This window comes from Diceros bicornis, chromosome 2, assembly GCF_020826845.1.
Source record: "Diceros bicornis minor isolate mBicDic1 chromosome 2, mDicBic1.mat.cur, whole genome shotgun sequence".
NCBI classification, from domain to species: domain Eukaryota; kingdom Metazoa; phylum Chordata; class Mammalia; order Perissodactyla; family Rhinocerotidae; genus Diceros; species Diceros bicornis.
Window position 1 is genome coordinate 25,896,928 of NC_080741.1, and position 22,014 is coordinate 25,918,941.

Below are 22,014 nucleotides of genomic sequence, written 5' to 3' on the forward strand. Positions count from 1 at the left end.
AGATAAATACAATATGTTATGACAGAAAAACCAAATGATAGTAGAAAGGAGAAGCCACAATGTAATCTAATGAGGAAAGTGGGAGAAAGTTCTCTGCCTTTGCCTGGCCTCTTCCAGTATGTGACATGTTGAGAATGCTTCTACTTCGTAGGCCGGTGGCCCTGCTTACTTGTGAGGCATCATTTTAAGGCAGAAAAACATTGTGAGAAATAAAGAGGGTCATTTTATAATGAAAAAATTAAATTAACCTGCAAAATAAAACAGTTCACTAGTATATTTCAAATATAAATAGACATATATACATAATGTACATACACACATATATACACACGCACACACATATATATATACGCATACATACATATATATGAAAGAGAGAGAACAGAACTACAAGGAGAAATCATCAAATCAACCAGCAATTGAAGGCTTGAAGAAACATCTCTGAGTAATTCATAGATCAGGCGGATAAAACTATCAGTAAACATATGGAAGCCCTGAAAACATGATCAACAAGCTTAATCTAATGGATTTATAGAGATCGTTACTCCTAAAAATCAGAAAATACACATTCTTTCCAAGAAGACGCTACACATTTACAAATAGTGGGTCACATTTTAGGCCACAAAGCAAGTTTCAAACAATTTTGTCATTGTGCTATCATATGGACCATGTTTTATGACCACAAGGGAACTAAATTAGAGATTTATAACCAATGATAATTAGAATTACCTCTTGTATTTGCAAGTGAAGAAACACATGCCTTAATAACTCATATATCAAAGTAAAAAATTATCATAGAAAATAGAAAACATTCAGAACGGATCTGTGGTTGGAAGTTATTGTGACCTCCTCCCTTCTCTTTCCCATCTTCCACTGCCACCTCTTCCCCTGGTAAATGGAGAGTTGACTTCCAGACCCATCAGTGTTATTAGAAAAGTAGTTGGAATGTGTTATCTATTAGCTTTGTGTTTTAAATCACCCATTGTTTTCCCTTTTATTTTGATTATCACAGGAGAAAAGAGGAAAATGAATGACTCTCATGTTCTGGAGGAGGCCAAGAAACCCCGAGTTATGGGTGATATTCCAATGGAATTAATCAACGAGGTCATGTCTACCATCACGGACCCTGCAGCGATGCTCGGACCAGAGGTCAGCAGGGTACACCAGGGCAGCCAGCTGGTAGACCCCTTCTGCTCTCCTTGGCACTCCAGCTGTCAGAAATGGAGATGGTATTGCTGAGAGATAGCGTGTTATACTACCCTGGTTTGCATTTAAACTGATGGTCAGGGTGGGGAGGGCAAGAAAAGCTGATGGAGAGGTGATTCCCTTTGATGAATATCACATCACAAGGAAACATACTAATAATCTCACACAGTTGAAGGCATTCCTCCTTCCTCAACTTTTTATCTTAAAAATTTACATTCTCGTAAATGTTGCAAAAATTCCATGATAAAGATCCATAGATTCTTTATTTAGATTCACCAATTGTTAATGTTATGCTACATTCGCTTTCCCTCTGTCTGTCTCTCTCTCCTATGAACCATTTGGAACCATTTCAGAATTAAATACAGATGTCAAAACACTATTTTTGCCTGTATCTCCTAAGAGTAAGACTATTCTTTTACATTCCCACAATGTTGTTATCATTGTCGGAAAATTTAGCTAGGTTACAATATTGTCTAATATATGTGTTGCCAAGCTACAGCCAGCAGGCCAAATCCGGCCCAATGGCGGTTTTTACAGATAAAGTTTTATTGAAACATATTGTCTATGTCTCCCTTGTACTGTAAGAGCAGATTTGAATAATTAAGACAGGGCTGTATGGCCCTCACAGCCTAAAATATTTGTTAATTGGCCCTTTATAGAAAAGTTTGCTGACCCCTGGTCTAATATACAGCCCATATCCAAATTCCCCATATATCCAAATTATGTCCTTTATAGCATGTGTTCTTCTGGTGAAAGGATGAGTCAGGGATCATGCTTTGCGTTTAGTTCTTATCTCTTCATCTCTTTAGTCTCCTTTAATCTAGAACAGTTCCCCAGTTCTTTTTTTGTCTTTCATGGCAGTACCATTGTTGAAGAGTCCTGGTCGCTAGTTTTGCATCACGTCCCTCTATTTGGATCTGCCTGTTTAGTCATGATTAGATTCAGCTAAAGTGTTTTTGGTAAAAGTACTGCTGTCATCTCATTGCATCGCATCCAGGGGCAGAGCAGTTTTAGACATTTTTGACAGCTTCCAGGAAATGAAGAAATGGCTTGGAGTTTATTTTGCAAAACATATTTTTAAATTTTTTTAGTGTGGCCCTGCTAGACGAAAGTATCAATTTTTAATTTGTCATGTTTCCTTAGATATTTATTTTATGATATTGAGGATAACTCAGAGAACTGGAATGTTGTAAGAGAAAGATCTCGTTATAAAATTGTCCTTTCCATTTCCTTCTAGATGTCCAGTCCTGGGGACTTAAGACTGTAGTACCTTTTGTATCCTTGTCTTTCAGGGATTTAGTAACTTTATAGATTAGTTTAGCTCAGTTTGTTCAGCTACAAAATGTGGATGCAGTCACACATTTCAAAATTTGTTGGATGGATTTAGTAGTGTGCTTGAGTTGACTTATACTGGCACGCACAAGGTGATTGTTAAATTTTAAAGAATTCTGTGAGCTGGTTGTTAAAAAGTAGCTTGAAATTGACCACAATGGCACCTGGTCACCTGGGCAGCTGGCTGTAGACTAATGATATGGAGCAGGTACTACCAATTAGGGCTTTTCTTCTTCAGGGAGCTGTTTGTTGAACATTTACCTGCACACCACTGGGTGGATTAAAGAGGATGGGGAGCATGAAGTGCTGGCACAAGGTTGTGCTGCCAGTTATGATTGAGAGTAGGTCAACAGATATTCCTCTGGAAAGAAACCTGCCCTCCAAAAGAGGTGCTAACAATATAAGTGTGACTGCCATTATTGGGCCTATAAGGAGAATTTGGGATCTGTCATCCCAAGGGTCCTATAAAGCTCAGCCAGATGGGCTTCCTCTAAACCAAGGGTTGGCAAACTATAGCCCACAGGCCAAATCCAGTCTCCCCTCCCCTTTTTTAAATAAAGTTTTATCAGAACACTACTACACCCTTTCAATTATATATGGTGTATGGCTTCTTTCACACCACAACAGCATTGACTAGTTGCCACAGAGACCTTATGACTTGCAAAGTCTAAAATGTTTACTATCTGGCCCTTTACAGAAAAGTTAGGTGACTCCTAATCTACACCAGATATCCGTGTATATGTATGATACTCTGATCTCTCAAAATGCTTTACCTACCTCTTCTGTTTTATTTTCATAACTTGTGTGTGTTGTTTGAGACCCTGAAAATCCCCAAATGTGTATTTTATTAGAGTACAGAAGAGACGCGTTCATATATCCTGTCCCCACCGTCTTAAGAAAAGAGCTCTGTGTAATTTTTTTGTCTCTTGCATCCCAGACCAATTTTCTGTCAGCACATTCAGCCAGGGACGAGGCAGCGAGGCTGGAAGAGCGCAGGGGTGTGATTGAATTTCACGTGGTCGGCAATTCCCTGAACCAGAAACCCAACAAGAAGATTCTGATGTGGCTGGTCGGTCTACAGAACGTGTTCTCCCATCAGCTGCCCCGGATGCCCAAAGAGTACATCACACGGCTTGTCTTTGACCCGTAAGTGGTGCTTTGCTCTTTCTTCTTCTTATTCCTTTTTAAATGAAAGAGGAACTATACTCAGAGAGTGAAAGTCAGCCATGGTCACCCACCGGATCCTGCTGCCTCTTGTCATACTGTGGCTCCAGAGCTACGTCAAGATAATTGCCATGGCTAAAGCATTAAAATTAATTTTTCAACAATTCATAAATTTTTTGTTAATAATAATGAAGCTTTATATTTTAAGTTGTTTGTGACTATCCTCTGCTTCATTCATTACAGCAATGAAAGAACATAAACATTTAGAAGATGTCCCACTTTTTTCATAGTCAAGACATTCTTGATTTTGGTATCTTAACTTGGTATCCTTGCTGCCCGTGTCTGTAAGCACTGAGAAAATTATTGGGATACCAGACAGGTTAACTTTGAAAATCATTGCTTTGAAAAAGAAAAAATCCCAAACCAAAAAATTAAACTTCTGTAATTGAATGTATTTTAACATTTATAGCCCAAGAGCCTGTATGGACTATGATCCACACATGTGACCATTTAGAGTGACATTTTAGGCAGAGAAAAAGTCTAACAGGACTGTATAATGCGGGTTTTGGCAAAATTGTACATGTGGATTTTGTATTCTTTTCCATAATGTTTGTATAATATTTTTGAGTAAGACTAAACTCTTTAGAAGCATATGCCACGTTTGTCCCTGACTTTATGTATCCCTCTGACCCCCCATTCTGGGTCCCTTGGCATTGGGTATACCCCTGTTCCAGTACCAGTGAGCACCCCCACACATACCCTGTTCTTTATTTGTAACCCTCAGACCCTTCTTAGGTGGCTGGCATTTTGTTCTGATGGAAGCTCTGATGAAGTCTTGTCCAGGCAAGCTTGCTCTAAAAAGACCACATTAAGGAATGGTCTAGTGAGATAGTGGCTAGATAAAAGAGGTTTCCATAGAAACTCAAGAAAAACACCTCCCCTCTCCTGTTTGGTTAATAAGGAACACCCCAAAAAGTATATTTATGTAACTAAGATAGGTAAAACTTTGACGTAATCTTATTGTTTCAGGAAACACAAAACTCTTGCTTTAATTAAAGATGGCCGTGTTATTGGTGGTATCTGTTTCCGTATGTTCCCATCCCAAGGATTCACAGAGATTGTTTTCTGTGCTGTAACCTCAAATGAGCAAGTCAAGGTAAGGGTAACCCAAGGTCATAGAAGATAAGCAGAATGTGGTGCTTCTCACTAAAGCTGCATAGCTGGGGAAAGTCTCTCTGTGCCCTGTCCAGAGAAGGTTCAAAGTGGAGTTCAAGACTTTCTGAGAAGAATCCTCTCACTTAGAGTGTATGTGTATGTGTGCGAGGAGAGTAAATGGTTCCATATGCCAACAAGTCAAGTTCTACCAAGGCTTTGTTGGGCCTTGGGGCAAGGTACAGGGACACCATACAGCCCCAAATGCAACTCAAGGATAGTCATTATATATGGCAAGTGAAGGGATGTTTGAGAATAAATCTCAGTGTTTGTTGTTAATTTACACCTGCACACATACACACACACACAACTGGTGACACTGAACCACGAGAAAGGATGTGGTGTGATGTGGATTAGGAAGATGATTTAGGTGGCTTACACTTCAGAAAGATTTCTTATGACCTTGTCCCTAAAGGGAGACAAGAACTAAGGAAATTCTATAAGAGTAGTCTGAAACATTTGAATAAATTTTTGACTAAGTTTCAGAAGAATTCATGCAGGGTTTGGAATGTGAGTTTTTTGGTGTGTGTGTATTTGTGTGTGTGTGGCTAACTTACCTTCCCAATTGTCCTTGGCATAGGTCCCTTCCTTCCCAGGAACTAGGCTGTGTTATTGACAACTTAGCCTGGCTGGAATAAACTAGACTCTCAATTGGCAGAAAGACCTCTGATCTAGATTATGTTGTGTTCTACTCTGCTGCTTTTAGGAAAACGGAACCAGGAAATGTGTCTTTAGACTATTATTCATTTGGTATTCTGGGAGCCCTAAAGAATATCATGCAAAAATATGGCAAATGGTGGAAAGATAAGCCACTCAGGATTAGATGGCTGCTGAGAAAAATTATTGGAAGGTCTAAGGCAACGTTGTCCAATGAAATATAATGTGACGTACAAATGTGAGCACCGTATGTGATTTTAAATTTTCTAGTAGCTACGTTAAAAAAAATGGAAACAGGTTAAATTAATTTTAAATATACATTTTATTTTACTCAGTCTATCTAAAGTATTGTCATTGCAACAGGTACTCAACGTCACGAAGAATTACTAACGGGACATTTTACCTTCTTTGTTTTGTACTAAGTCGCTGAAATCAAGTGTATATTTTACACTTATAGCGCATCTCCATTTGGATTAGCCACATATCAAGTGCTCGCTGGGCACATGTGGCCAGAGGCTCCTGTATTGGACAGTGCAGACCTAAGGACATTGTTGCTTTCTTCAGCTACAAAGAAGCAACGCCATTTACAAAAACCAAAAATAAGTCACTGGAAGGAATCGTTCTGTGCCCGAGGGCTTGCAGCCAGTGCTGTGGGTACTTCTGCTTTCATGACGAGCTTAGCTCTGGTCACAGTGCCAATTATAGCCACTGCAGTTCATTCCCACAAAGCACAAATGGGGCTTTTTGTCTTCGACTCAGAGTGCTGAGCATCAAAGGGCAAACAAAATTCATCAGTCTTGCATTCATCATTCTGACTGGGGAAGGTGAGAGCCCAAATTTGCTTGAAACTGATCTCTGGCTCTGTTTCAAGGAATTCTGACCGTGTGTCTTTAGATGGTGCTGTTGCTATGCTTATCACTTTTTAATTTCCCCCTAGCCAAAGTGAGAAACAATTCCAAGTGTCCAGAGTTTAGGAACTGATTTAAAAGGAAAATTTTATTTGGCTTTTCATGGGGAGAGGAGCTGGAAAATATGTCCTTGGTTTATAATTTCAGGAAAAGATTGCGTAATTTTTGTTTTCAAAGAAAGCTACACCAAGCACCTTGTTTGGAAAGGTTGGTTAAGGTTGACTTGGACATTTTTAGGGATACCAGAGGGAAACTAAAGGTATTTAATATGAATTGGATGCTTTGTCTTGTTACTTCCCAGAAGGGCGATTTATTTTTTTCCCAAACCATGTAATTTTCTAAAAACTTGAAGAAAGGTGGCCAAACATTACAAACTCAGTAGGAGGAACTAGAAAAAAGCTGCTTTTTGTAAGTGACTTGAAACTGTAGTCTTAGAATATGAAGATTAGTCTTTCAAAACTAAATAGAATGGATGAATTTCATGGCAGCCAGTGCTGGTGCTTATTTGTGAAAACAGCAAGTTCATAAGTGGAGGTTTTAAATTTTTATTTAATATGTTAAAAATCTTAGTTAAATGATACTTTTTAAAATTTGCATCGACTTATTTTGGAGAATTAAGCTTACATACAAATTCCTGTGAATGCTTTAAATAAGGTTTGTGTGTGAATTTATCTTGCTCAAAGCACATAACAAGATAAACATTTGAGAATTTACTTGAAGCTCCTGACCTGGTTTTAGAATATCGTGTCATCTAAGAACTATTTAGATTTGATGTCGTATGCAACTTTGAAGTTACATAGTTTATATTTATTTACCATAAGAAATATTTAAATAAACACTGAAGTTACCCGTTGGATTTGGAAAAGAATCCTTTTGGTGACGGTTAAAAATAAAGACATACAAACAACGGAAATAGTTCTGGGGTGAAAATCTAAACATTTGCATATAATAGCTTAACATTGTTAATGCCTCTTTAACCAAGGAAATATTTAAGCTATCACTGTGGCCATTGGCAGTGCTAGACAGAGAGGATCCAAGTTAAAAGTCACAGCCCCTACTCACAAGCAATTGGAATCTGGAAAATTTCTTTGGAGAGGTGACAAATTAGTGGCCACTGGTGAAAAATATCTTATGCAGATTTTGAGAAGCTATTTACAAAAGAACCGTTATTGTTCTTCTTGAGTAAAATCATTGGATTGTGGGTGAAGGGGAGAAAATTTATAGTTCTATTAACTCCTTACAAGATGGTGTATACAACAAAAGCCTAGCTTGCTTCTATCAACCAAATCTCTGTTAAAGTGAGGTTCATCAGAAAATGCATTTCTTACTAATTCCTAGACATTTCTATTCCGTACATGCAGTTCCCTCCAACTAGCCAACTCTTCTTTTTTTTACAGTTTTTTTTCATTTTTCTTTAAAAATAATTTTTAATTAATAGGTCATACACAGATCCTTCCAGGTGCTTCTCCACTGATTTACGTACATAGAAATATACCTGAATGTAAGAGGTGACTTTGTGTTTTATTGTTGTTTACATAAATAGAATTCATACTGTACCTAATTTTAAAAAAAACCATCAGTTATGTCTTAGGGATCTTTCAACTTCAGTGCATATATATGGTTATTTAAATTTATATTTAGATCAATTAAAATTCAATAAAATTTAAAATTCAGTTCCTTAGTCACTCAAGTACTCAATGGCCACATGTGACTAATGGCTGCCATATTGGATAGCGTAGGTAAAGAACATTTCCATCACTGCAGAAACTTCCATTAGACAGTGCTGATACAGAGATATTTTTTTCTTTTTATGTAGTATTTCATAATGTAGATGCATTATAATTTATATAATCATTCCCCATTGAAGACGTTTATGTTTAATTCCAGTTATTTTCTATCACAAACAGTGCTCTATTTGGAAATATTTTTCTAAACACTGAGAAGTGGAATTGCTGCATGAATGAATACGACCAGTCTAAATTTAAAAAATTATTTCCAGATTGCCCTTTTCAGTGGGTTTACCATTTACATTTTCACCAGTAGTGTTGAAGAGAACCATTTCCCCTATCCTTACTGGCACTGTGTACTATCAACCTTAAACATATTTGCATACTGTTGAGTGAAATATTGCATCTCCTGATGGAGTGTTCTGATTACTATTGAGGTCAAACATCTTTTTTATTGGTTATATTTATTGCTTATTCCTATCCTTTGACAATTTTTTTTAGGCTGTCTCTCTTTTTTTGTATTGATCCTTTAGAAGATATTTATGGTTCTTTATATTAAATCTTTATAATATATGTTACAACTCTACCCTCCCAATTTGTCATTTGTCTTTTGTTTATGGTATCTTAAATTGCTTATGATATCTTTAAGAAGTTTTAAAATTTGAAGTAGTCTACTTAGTAATCAGTCCTTTGCTTTATGCTTTTGCATTTTATATTTTCTTTAAGAAGCCTTTTTGTACCTCTAGGTTATAAACCTTCTTTCCTTTATCTTTTTATAAAACTTATGGATAGGTTTTATTTTTCCTCACATTTAGATTTCCAATCCATATTCTTACATTGTTTTCCATTTGACAAACTCTTTTTTTTTTTTTTAATTTAATTTATTTATTTTTTCTCCCAAAGCCCCAGTAGATAGTTGTATGTCATAGCTGCACATCCTTCTAGTTGCTATATATGGGACACGGCGTCAGCATGGCTGGAGAAGCAGTGCGTCAGTGCGCGCCCGGGATCCGAACCTGGGCCGCCAGCAGCGGAGCGCGCGCACTTAACCGCTAAGCCACGGGGCCGGCCCCTTGATAAACTCTTTTAAGGCCTACCTTAAACATTCTCTTTTTCTTCTACACCTTCCTTCTTCTCCCGCTTAATTATCCTACAGCCTTTTTCTGTATTATAAGTACAAATACATCACTCTGTACCAATGCTGTGCAATAGAAATACATTGTGAGCCTCAAATGCAAGCCACGTACATAATTTAAAAATTTCTAATAGCCATATTAAAAGTAAAAAAGAAACAGGTGAAATTATTTTGATTTTTTTATTAAACCTAATATGTTCAAAATATTATAATTTCAACATGTAATATGTATAAAATGTTATTAATGAGAAATTTTTTCCTGCTGTGTATTTTACACTTCTAGTACACCTCTATTTGTACTAGTGACATTTCAGTAGCTCAAAAGCCACATGTGACTAGTGGCTATACTATTGAACAGCACAGCTCTGTACTCTAATTATATGTTGATATGTTTATCATCCTCATTTTACTCTCTTTTGTTCAAGGAGAGAGATATTTCATTCATCTTTTTATCTGAGTTTTAGTCAAACTCACAATGTGTCAATATTGTGATAAGTTTGGGAAAAGCTAAAATGTCCTTGGGGAACGTCAGTGGAAGAGTACTTTCCAGAAGAGGGAGATGGTAATACTGTTCTCCTATTTACTAGACAGACCATCCCCTGATTATTATTACACTTGGTCCTGGGCTCCATGCTTTAGAAGGGCATTGTTATATGGGAGAAAGTCCTGAAAGGAGTGATTAGATTGATGAGGGGTCTTCCGATCATGCTGTTATGAGGAATGATTGAAGCCTCGTTGATGTTTGGCTTGGGACTTGGGAGGTAGGGATGGGCGTGAGTGAGAATGTGTAATTTTTAAGGGCTTGAAGAGTTGTTAAGAGCGGGAATGGGGGCTGGCCCTGTGGCTTAGCAGTTAAGTGCGTGCGCTCCGCTACTGGCGGCCCGGGTTCGGATCCCGGGCGCGCACCAACGCACCACTTGTCCGCCATGCTGAGGTGTTGTCCCACATACAGCAACTAGAAGGATGTGCAGCTATGACATACAACTATCTACTGGGGATTTGGGGAGAAAAAGGGAAAGAAAAAGGAAGAGGATTGGCAATAGATGTTACCTCAGGGCTGGTCTTCCTCAGCGAAAAGAGGAGGATTGGCATGGATGTTAGCTCATGGCTGATCTTCCTCACAAAAAAATAAAAATAAAAAAAGAGCAGGAATGAGTCTTTGTTACTCTGGGAGTAGAACTAAGGTCAGTAAGTAGAAATAACAAGGGGTCAGATCTCAGGTGAACATTGGGTAGAGCTTCCCACCCATAACAATGCCTGACAATGAATTGGTGTATCTAAGGACCAAGTGATCACCCTGTATTGGAGGTGTTCTAGCAGCTTAGCTTTTCAGGATAGATGGCAAAAGACTTCTACCCTCACATGGAATAGAGAGTTAGACCAAGTTAGACCATTCAAAGATCCTTCTCCTCTTGAGGTGCTACAATTCCATGAGATCGTACCTGTAAGCACATTTGAGTTCTTTAGAAAAGTGTGTCAACAAATTCTAAAATATTTATGTGAAGATATTTGTTTCTGGATGCTTGGATTTACTTTTACCTCTTTTTATGAGGTTCTAAAACAATCACTTTAAATTTATAGATTTTTCTCTAAGCTTTGCACATCACTGAAAAACCTGGTACTTGGATTTTTTTTTTTCATATTTCAATCATGAATTTATTCCAGCCAAGTTGAAAATCCTATGTATGTGATAATACAGTTCTTTAGAAGGATTGCTGATTTGTAGTTTACAGGAAGCACTTGGGTTAGTTAATAATCTAGTGAAGATTAGCACTTTACATTGCTCTTTTTGTCTCAGGTTCTCGAATACTTTAAAGATAAGCAGAAATTCGTGATCAATATTTACTCCCAAAACTTCTCTGTTAATATTCAGCAAGTAATCTTTAGGCTTGAACTAGCAGCTTGTAGCCTCAGTGTGTTATTTTCAAAGAACCAGAAACTTGTATTTTCAGATGATGATTGTATCTCCATTCTAGGATTTTGAATTTTTTGGTTTTGTAGCTCATTTTCAAAGTTCAGAAATGCAAGTAAGGGTGTTAGTATCGTATTGGTAACATATATCAAAGTACCAACTGCTAAATTTGCCAACATTACCCAGCGAATTTGTAGGAATTTCTTTTCTCCAGAACCTAATATATTTGTCTGTATACTAACTTTCACATAGGGCTATGGAACGCACCTGATGAATCATTTGAAAGAATATCATATAAAACATGACATCCTGAACTTCCTCACATATGCAGATGAATATGCAATTGGATATTTCAAGAAACAGGTAGGCTTTTCACTGTGTGACACTGTTCTGTCTTTTCTTTCCTTAATATGCACTCAGGTAGTCTTCATCCAAGTAAATTTTTCCCCTGGTGTTTATATTTATAAGGACACACATTTATTTGTAAGCTTTAAGCCAGAAGTAAGCTTCAGATTGGAGTAGAGGGTATCACCAGCACACTGTAAGTGCTAAATAAATACTTGTTTAGTGAATGAATGAATATCTATAAGTGAAGTATAATATTGCATCCTGACATTCTAAAATATGGTATCCCCAGGCTAAGGAGAAATTCCCAGTGCTGGGTGAGTAGAGTTCTCTGTGAATGGGAGAAATAGATTCAGTCTCTGGAAGGTCCCCATTGATGACGGCAGAGAGGAAATTCTGAAGTTTACGAAGGGCTCCAGACAATCCTGGTTCTACAGCACACAGCAGGCTGGGAGCTTGGCTGCCATCTTAGTCCTTTCTTATCAGAAGTTTTTAACTCTGCTTTTTGAATATTAGTTTTTGGCTGCATATTTTTTTAATAGTGCTTTATAGTTCCTAAACATTTTAGATTTACTTTTCTGACTACAAAAGTAATGTATAGTTATTGTAGAAATTTTGGAAAATGTAGTAAGGCAGAAAGAAGAACGGAAAAGTTGCTTGTAATTCTACCACCCAAAAAAGTTTACCGATAATGTTTTGATATATACCCTTCTAATATTTTTTCTGTGTGTGCGTTCATGTGTGTGTGTATAAATATAAAAATCGGCTTATGTTATATCTAATTTAATTACTTGCCTTTTTCACTTAATGTATTCTGATTATTTTTTCATATGCTTTCTGATGGTTCTCTGAAATTTTGTTGTATAAATAGAAAATAATTTATTAAACCAATACCACATTTTGGGACACTTAGGAGTTTCTTGTATGTAAGTGTACGTGTGTCATTGTATGTGTGTGAGTGTGTGTGTTGCTCTCATCTATGGTAATTTGCTTAGAATAAATCTCTAAAAGTAGAGTTGCTTCCAGACATAGTTAAGGTTTTTGTTATGTATTGCCAAATACTTTAATAATTTCTGTTCTTGTCAGTAATATATAAAGGTGCTCTGGAAAGGGTTTGATAATTGAAAAATATGTTTTAACTCCTTTTCTGGGTGACACATTGTGTGTGTTTGCATTTATTTGATCATTGTGAGGTTTGTTTTTCCTTGTTCTTTGATCCTTTGTATTTCTTCTTCTTATTTTGAATTGCCAATTCATTGTATTCTGCCTCTTTTTCTATTAAAATATTCATTTTTACATCGATTTATGAGAACTTTTTTTTTTTTTTTTTTGTGAGGAAGATCAGCCCTGAGCTAACATCCGTGCCAATCCTCTCTTTTTGCTAAGGAAGACCGGCCCTGGGCTAACATCCGTGCCCATCTTCTCCCACTTTATGTGGGACACCGCCACAGCACGGCCTGAGAAGTGGTGCATCGGTGTGCGCCTGGGATCCGAACCCCGGGCCGCCAGCAGCAGAGTGCACGCACTTAACCGATAGCCACGGGGCCGGCCCCGAGAACTCTTTGAATATAAGGATATTAACCTTTCATTTTATAATTTTTACCCCCTGTTTGTCATTTGTTCCAACATTGCTTATGGCTTTGTTTTTATTGTACAGAATTTTAAAGATTTTATTACATAAAATCTGTTAATTTCTTTTTTTATATGTCGTATATGACTAAAAAGCTTTCCCTCCTCTGAGGTCAGATAATTAATCTCATATTTATTTTCTTCTCATTCTTTGGGATGTTTCTGTGACTTTCATAATAAAACTCACTTGGGAGAACTCAGTGGGATTGTTTTACTGAGAGCTCGAGCGTCGGCTTTCCTGGGCTGTAACTACAGTGCAAAGCGTGAAATCTCAGCTGCGGTTCTTAAATGACTTGTCTGTAGTCCTCTTTGAGGATGATGGCAATAATTGCTTGGAAAATAAGTTTTTGCTGAAAGGGGAGGCAGGAACCTGCTGGTGATAGTTCTGAAGTCCAAGTAATTTTCCACAAAGAACTGAAATAGGCACTGTAAGGAAAATTATGTTTATATTATAAATATACGAATATATACCTTGTAGCACTGTGTTATTACGGCTTAAAGTGTATGAATGAATATACTGCAAAGCATGAATGTCACTGAAACAACCACACACTGTGATGGTCTATAAAGTAGGGGTTTCATTTCCTCAACATCAAGGTTCTAATTGCTATATTTTTTGATTTTATGCTTTTCTTTCAGAATTTAGATCAACATTAGCTTTTGATTTGTTGAGAATCCTGGGGCCCCCTCCCTCCTTTGGGAAAAGTTGTGCAATTTAATGCAAAAGTGAACCTTATTTTTACTTAATAGCTGTTTCTGTTAAAAACTTTTTAACGTTATTTGTGTTACTAGGATTATTTTTTTGTGTTGTCTTCCTTCCTATTTTCACTGTTTTATTTTTGATGTTTTTGAACTTCATGGAAGGGTTTCACACTAATGTTTCCCATAATAACATGATGAGAACTTGAAAGAAGCATGTCTTGGTATCTAGCACAGTGCCTGGAACATAGTTAGCACTCAATAGTTATTTGATGCACAATGCCCATACGAATTAATTTATTTGCTTTGCAGGGTTTCTCAAAAGAAATTAAAATACCTAAGACCAAATATGTTGGCTACATCAAGGATTATGAAGGAGCCACTTTAATGGGATGTGAGCTAAATCCACGGATCCCATACACAGAATTTTCTGTCATCATTAAGAAGCAGAAGGAGGTAAGCATGAGACTTCTATATAGGCCAGTCTTAATTGGGGTGAGTTGCATATCTTTGGGCTCTGGGTTATTGTGTGTATGGGTCTACCAGGTATCATAATCTCAATTTGCTATGGTTTGTATAGATTTCTTCTTCAAAAGTGTCCTTGATTTGTCTCCACTCTAGGTCACCATTCCTCAGAGGGTCAACACTTGTTAAATTGGTGTAAAATGCAAAACTTGTTAAGTATGATGACATATCTTAACTTCATCTTCAAGACCTTTTATATTCTGCCTCAATCGCCCTTACCAAACTTACCTCTTTTTTTCCCTTTTAAACCATTCTCCAAAGGCCATTCCTGACGCCTTAACCCTCTTGCTTGATGTCTTCCTCCATGACCCACCTCCCTCTCTCAACACACACACAATCTGAACCACTTCAGCTCTGTTCTACTTCCTCCTTTGAACTTCTCTAGCATTATTTTGATCCAACTATTTGAATTTAAATTATCATCTTACGTAGACATTTATCTTAGTGCGTATTAACCTCTCCTTTTGCATTGCAAATTCTGAAGGCTTATACTTCTAGGTATGAAGTGATTTGTTATCTGATTTTGGGGTGTAGTCTTATTTATATAAACCAATAGAGAAGAGGTAAAGGGAAAAGTTGATAGATTTGACTATATAGCAATTTTACATTTCTCTAAGAAAAAAATCCCATAGAAAGAGCACAATTGGGGAGTGCACAGAGGCCATTTATTGAATGAATGAACTTTGTGTGTAAAGCCCAGGATCACCTCTTTGCTCCCCTAACCTACTGGAGTTCAAGAACTAGGAGTTTGCAGCTGTGTCATCCCACATCAATTCCACTTTATACTTCTGTTAGTAATGCTAGTGCACTTTTTTCTAGCAAGTAACTAAAAAAGCCATTTGTCTTAAACTTGTCTTTGTTTTCTGGTTTCTAGTAGTGTCTCTTACTCCCAGTTCTTAGTTGTCAGCCATCACTAACGTAACAGACATAAAGCTCCTTACACAGTGTCTGGTGCATAGTAGGTGCTCAATAAGTATTTTCCTTTTACTTAAATTGGCTCAGACTTGTTCTCACGCTCCCGTGAATGTGAGCAAAAGGCATTTTTTAAATTAGGAAATAAAAACAACCTTTGTTGTTTCTTGGTCAAAGATGTCAGCCTGAGAGAGAATTCCAAATAGGGTACTTGGAGAGTTAATAAAAGCACAGCGGGCTCCTCTCTCTCTGTCTCTCCCTGAAGAGCTAGCTTTCTTCATTGTTCTCTTTGGGGCTTAATGAGCAGGTCTGAATTCAGCAGCTCATTGTTCAGCCTTAGGGGCTGCTGGCCAACTAAAGCCATCACGGTGCAGTCAGCTGCTCTTTCATTCCTCCTTCCAGCAGCACCAGTTCGTCTCCACAGTATAAGCTGAGAAAAGGGTTCCCCTGGCAGGGTCTGCAAATTCACGTAGTCCAGATCTGTTGGCTCTTCCCATGTAAAGGGGAAAGCCATAAGCACAGAGCTAACAAAAGCAGTCAACTTTTTAGAAAACAGTTCTCCCTCCCCCTTCCTCTTTCTCCCCTCCTCTTGGCTCTCTTCTCCATCTCTCTTCACCTTTCCTCTTTGCCTCCAGCCTTCTCTAACATGCACCGTAAAGTGGATGATGCTGGCTTGGAGCTGTTAACCTAGTTCTTTTAAAAAAGATCAGAAGTCGCCATAATAATATATTTAGATTCACAAAGTATCTGCTTCCACAGAATTCAAATGATTTTCACAAGTATCATTTATTCCAACTTTGAAAACTCCCTTGAGGAAGGTAGGGACTAATGGTGGTAGCAAACAAACTGTAAATATATGGAGGACTTTCCTAGCCCCTAAAAGCGTACAAGAGCAGAGTAAGTTGTAGTTGTGGTTAGCAGAGATGGAGAGAGAACCCTAGTACAGCTGGCCAGGTGGAGCAGAGAGTGGGAGTTGTACTTTGTGCATGTTAACTCCAAGGGAAAGTTGGGAACCCTAGTGGCCTAGCATCATCTGAGGTGGCTTTGTGGGAGATGTGTTTTGAACTGGACAGCCTGGTAATGGAATCAGCATGAGTAAAGATTCAGAGTCCACCATAAACAGATTCATGGGCGCATGAACAACTAGGACCATAGGTCTGTGGGTGATGAAAGCTACTATTTGAGAAAGTGTAAATAGGCAAGTAGCAGGCAGAATTGAGTGTGTGTGTGTGTGTGTGTGCATTTGTGTGCGGGCTGGGAGGCAGGGATAATTCTTAAATCTTAATCCACGTGTGAGACTACAAAGGCCTGGGTTTGGAGGAGCCAAAGTAAGGGTGAAGCAAAGCAATGTGATTTTTTGTAGGAAGACATGCTAAGACTTGGTAACATATTAAAGATGGGGTAGGCCCCCCAAATTTTCTGTTTGGAAAGACTGAAACTGACAGTGAATGGGAGATGGATTTGAGGAGAGGAAGATGATGACTTGGTGGGGAAGTGAAGACATTTTCTAGGGTGATGAAGATAAGAGACTGGAACAGAAGTAAAATGTCCTCTTTGCCCAAAGTGATCCTTGGGGCACAGAGAGGTTAGGAAGCCTCCCACTCTCACTACCAGTCACTCACTCAGAGCCCACCACCTTCATGGTGCTACATGAGGAGTATGGAAGCCACCTGGTCAGGTATCACATTTGAGAGTATCCTTGGTAAAGAGAAAAAACTTTTCAAATTATAATTGAAATTACATTTTCTGAAGGTGTCCATTTAAGAGATTGCCATTGGGATTCTTTTTAAAAAAGACTTTGACTTATAAATAAACGGAGAGAGTGCATCCATCTAGATCTGCCCTGTCCAGAGTGGCAGCCACTAGCGACATGTGGCTATTGAGCACTTGATATGTGACTAGTTGAAATTGAGATGTGCTATAAATATAAAATACACTCTAATTTTGAAGACCAATATGAATAAAAGAATGTAAAAGATCTCGTAATTTTTTCAGTTGATTTTATGCTGCAATGATAGTATTTGGGATATATTAGATTAAAATAAAAATATATTGTTAAAGTCAATGTAACCTGTTGTACTTTTTTAAAAAATGTAGCTACTGGAAAATTTAAAACTACATGAGTAGTTTGCATTATATTTCTATTGGACAGCACTGAACTAGATTTACAGGAATATACTTTCACTAGTCCATTCATTTTATGAAGTTCTTTGTTTAATTGTTAGCGTTATGAATTCATGCTGCAGCAGTTACCAGCAATATGTTTGAGATCCAGCAGTTAGGAACTGGAATTTTTTGTTTTCTTTTTTAAGTTCAATTAATGACTGTTGTTGTTTTGGTTTTTCTTTTCCAAAATTCAGTTATGATATGGTTAATTTCAGGATGGTGATTTTTAAGTTTTTTTCTTCTTTTTTTTTTTAAAGAGAAAACTACACTGTTTTGGAGATAGTAACCTGAGTACATTAGGAATTATTTTACAAAACAAACACTTCTCAAAATTCCCTCACATCGTGGTTGTGTGGCCTCACAGACAACTCTCTTTAGAGCAGCTTGGTTGAGGCAAACAATGTAGGTTGGGGCTCAAACCTTGAAAAATTCCAATAATAGTAAGGCCATCCTCCCAGGCTGTGGGGACTGTCTGAGCCTGTTCATCTGCCCCTCAGTCCCATGGGAACAGTTCCTAGTCCCGGGATGTGAAGAGGTTCTGACGCCTGACTTGGGAGCAGATGCTCGGGGCTCCTTTACCGTAGCTCTGGCAGAGGCTCGGCGGAAAAGCAGGACAAAATAATTGGCTCTAATGCTCAAGAGGACAGTGGGCCCTTAGGGCAGTGTGTACTCTCAGTATTGGCTTTTCTGGATGGCAGGGGACACGTATTCAGAGGGTTGTGTGAATGATGCTACATGGGCATGGGGTAATAGTATGTTCTCATGGCTTACCTGTTAAACAACATTCACCCTTTTCTCCCCTTTTTATTTCCTAAAGACTTTATTTTGTTAGGAAAACAACTCCTTAGGTTGACTGACTTAAACTGTAGCCACAGACTTCTGTCCTTAAACACACTTTCTTCCTGTGCTTTACAGATAATTAAAAAGCTGATAGAAAGAAAACAGGCGCAGATTCGAAAAGTCTACCCTGGACTTTCATGTTTTAAAGACGGAGTTCGACAGATTCCGATAGAAAGCATTCCTGGAATTAGTATGTATAGATCTTCTTTTAAAAGCAAAATCTTTTGGTGATGCCCTGAGATGTGTTTGAAACAATTACCAGAGTGCAGTGTTGTGGAAAACTTTTTACCCTGCCCGTCTCTGTTTGTGTTATTTCTAGTCTTTTAAGAAGGCAGCAAATGGTTTCCTTTTATATCTTTTCTCTACTTCCCAATGCAAACCAAAGAGAGCTTAGATGACCCCTTGCTCTAGTTATCAATATTCATCATTTATTGAGAGCCTACTATTTGTAGCACAGTGTTAGGCACCACTCATATGTGACCTTGAAGGTAGGGGAATTCTGCTTTTACAAATGGAGAAATTGAGTCTCAGAATGGTTAAGTCCTTAGAGGTTAACCTTAGTTGGCACACATCCAGTAACTGTCAGCAGTAGAAGCAGCCCAGTTCTGATCTGTAAACATCTTGCTGTCCGCACCGTGTCTTATTGCTGTCATGGGTGTAACCTGCAGAGAGCTGTGCTTGGCTAAATTAGTTTTCCCAAACTTCTAAGAAAGATGATTGGAAAGCATATACTTTGTTTCAGGTTCCCTATTTTACAGTAGTTTTCCCAAGGGTTCTTATCTGCAAGTATGTTAGAGGTGAGTTGTATTGGATGAAACATGGAAAATAGCTGTTTTTGTAGATCAGAAGCTATCGAATATCAGCAGTTTCATTCAGTTCAAATCCAGGATTTTCTAATATACTGAAGATTTAATAAACAAAACAAAGTCAAATGAACTAAAATGCTCCAGAAAAACTAAGACATTATTTGGGCAAGGTATATTTCTTCATTACAAAGTCTACTCTATAGCAGATCTGACTTTCACTGCCAGACCCAGAAATTTTACTTCCCTGTATTATTCCTGTTAATGGCTTAATAACTGCCATATCATTGAATGCCTACTTGTACCAGGCATTTTTCTGGTTTTTTTACATACATCAACTAATCTCAGAAGGGATAACATCACCTAATTTTTAGAGTTCTGTTTTATAGATGGATAAACTATAGAGGCAAAACGTTAAGTAACTTATCTAGGGTAAATTCACTTTTAAGGAGAGAGTAAGAAATCAAATCCAGGTCTGTTGGACTCCAGGCTGTGTTTTCTTTCTACTGCACTAAACCATCTTGCATTACAAGCAGGGTCTTCGCCAAACAAAATAGAGACTAGATCAGAGTTTGTTCTAACCTAAAATAACAGCTTAACTCTTTCACATGGTGATTAGCAAAAAATGTGACTTAGAGCTTAAAATATATACATGCCCACAGTACTGGATATATTTACTTTTTATTCCTCTGAACAGTTGGAGTTCCCAACGCTAACATATAAAACAGTGTCGTCAGTCTTGAAAGTGTTGCATATTGTTAGCTGTAAAAGGAAATAACTAACAAGCAGTTAATTTCAGTCTCTTCCCAGAAATAGACTTTTATTGAGGCATGGTTGTCTTTTATTGCATTTTTGATAAGTATTAATTATGTTATTCTCTTGACCAAAAGTAGTTCTCATTTGGTGTTTAATTTCGTTGACGTATAGGAGAGACAGGCTGGAAACCGAGTGGAAAAGAGAAAAGGTAAGTGTGATGGGCGAGAGATATTAATGGAAGTGATTTTTTTTCCCTCCAAGCAACTTAGAGAAAATGGGCACCCATACAACACTTGTTGGGTTTCAGTTTTCATTAAAAATTCTGGAATGGTTCTAATTTTAGGTTTTTGTAACAATGAGCTGAATAGGAATCAGCTGACAAGAGGGTAAAAAACTAATCATTGTTCCTTGTTGTTCACTCTTTTCCTTTCAAGTAAAGAGCCCAAAGACCCTGACCAGCTGTACAGCACGCTCAAGAGCATCCTCCAGCAGGTGAAGGTGCGTGGTTTCTCTTCATTCACCTCATGCAAATATTTTGAAATGATTTCCCACGTGGAATTTCCATATTAGATACCTTACTTTTTTCTTTACCCAAGAGCCATCAAAGCGCTTGGCCCTTCATGGAACCTGTGAAGAGAACTGAAGCTCCGGGATATTATGAAGTTATAAGGTTCCCCATGGGTAATGCCATTAACATTTTCTAAGTATAGATTTAAAACTCTCTGGATGGTGGTGTGGGGGACAAATGGTTGCTGAGGTTGGTTTGTACTCTTCCGTTGTAGGGTAGGATGTGTATGATGGGCGGTGGGATTCCGTGCACCCGTGGAGGGCCAGTGATGTCAGAGCAGAATGATAAAGGAGAAGTGGGTGGCTGTGTTCATTAGAGACATTCTGCAGCTGTCTTTTAGAGCCCACACACCAACAACACTAGGTGCAGAAGGCCCAGGTCGGGAACTGCAGACAGCACTACATATGAAAGCTGGCTGTTTGCATATAACCTTGCTTATGTTCTACCTGTTTGGTTGCAAATGGAAAAACATCAGGTTGTCTTCTTGATATATTTTGAGTCTGTTTGAGAATTTTTGAAGGCGATACAAGAGAAGTTAGAGTAAGCTGCTTGACTGCTGTACTTTCAGAGGGAGAAATTCTCGTTCCTGCAGTTCTTGATTTTCCATGCCCTTGTTGGATACTGTTAATGTCACTGTTTATGGTCCTATTTTAAGCTTTGTCCCACATGCAAAGCCAAACAAACAAAAAATGCCTTTAGAAATGTAGAACTGTGGAATTTGCTGCTGTATCTGCACCATGATTGAGTCAATTAAATGAATGATTAATTGAATCAATCGAGAAGCCACAAATTAAACTAATTTGGAATAGTGCAGATGACATAAAACTAGCTGAAATGTTTTCTTTTCAATCAGAGTACCCGTAGTTTTGGAGAAAGTCTATGTCTTCTGTCCCTTTTCTACCTGTAGTCTATTCCTGGTGCTAAGTATTAAAATGTGAAAGGAAGAATGAAAGGGATCCATTAGCTCCCTGATACACAGGGTTATTTGTAGATGTTTTCTATGGCATTAATTTTCACACGAATGTTTTATACAGTTGTAGTAGTGATTTCAGTAATCTATTACTCCTTAAAGTGGACATCCATCCATATGCTTTTCTTTCCCTCTTCTCTCTGCCTGGCTTCTGTGTATTTCAGTACATGAAAACCAAAGTGAGGGTTGACTGAGTCTAGAATTCTGAATGGAAGGGAGATTTGGGAATCAATATTTTTCATGATGTGAAAAATATGTTAAAACCCTTTATGTCCATTTCCAAATTAAGTTAACTGACTTTTGCATCCTCATCTCCTGTGCCATCTCAACTCCTTTTGTGAAACCCTCATGCGGATTGTATGAGTTTGGGGAGAATAATCCTCTTTCAGCCCCTGTCCACATGCACTCTGAAGACCTGCAATGGTGGGGCTAGCAGGTCCCTCTGTCATAGCCTGCTCATAGCGGGCTTTCTGGAAGTGTTTTTTGCTTGGTCCAGCCTGAGAAGGGTGTGAGCCTCTCTAATTGGATACCACCTGTGTGCGTAGTTG

At 38.0% G+C, this 22,014-nt stretch overlaps 1 protein-coding gene across 2 annotated transcripts in view; it reads left to right on the top strand.

Annotated features, from left to right (window-relative positions):
• Positions 1-22,014, top strand: part of KAT2B (lysine acetyltransferase 2B) — a 91,031-nt gene that overhangs the window by 64,698 nt on the left and 4,319 nt on the right. Inside the window, exons 9-17 of one of the 2 annotated variants that reach the window (XM_058553797.1) lie at positions 1,013-1,149; positions 3,476-3,684; positions 4,732-4,858; positions 11,506-11,616; positions 14,239-14,382; positions 18,445-18,559; positions 20,100-20,136; positions 20,363-20,426; positions 20,525-20,609. In XM_058553797.1, coding sequence (XP_058409780.1) covers positions 1,013-1,149; positions 3,476-3,684; positions 4,732-4,858; positions 11,506-11,616; positions 14,239-14,382; positions 18,445-18,559; positions 20,100-20,136; positions 20,363-20,426; positions 20,525-20,609 — 1,029 coding nt within the window. The remainder of the gene's footprint in view (positions 1-1,012; positions 1,150-3,475; positions 3,685-4,731; positions 4,859-11,505; positions 11,617-14,238; positions 14,383-18,444; positions 18,560-20,099; positions 20,137-20,362; positions 20,427-20,524; positions 20,610-22,014) is intronic. The other variant, XM_058553806.1, reaches the window with a different exon arrangement.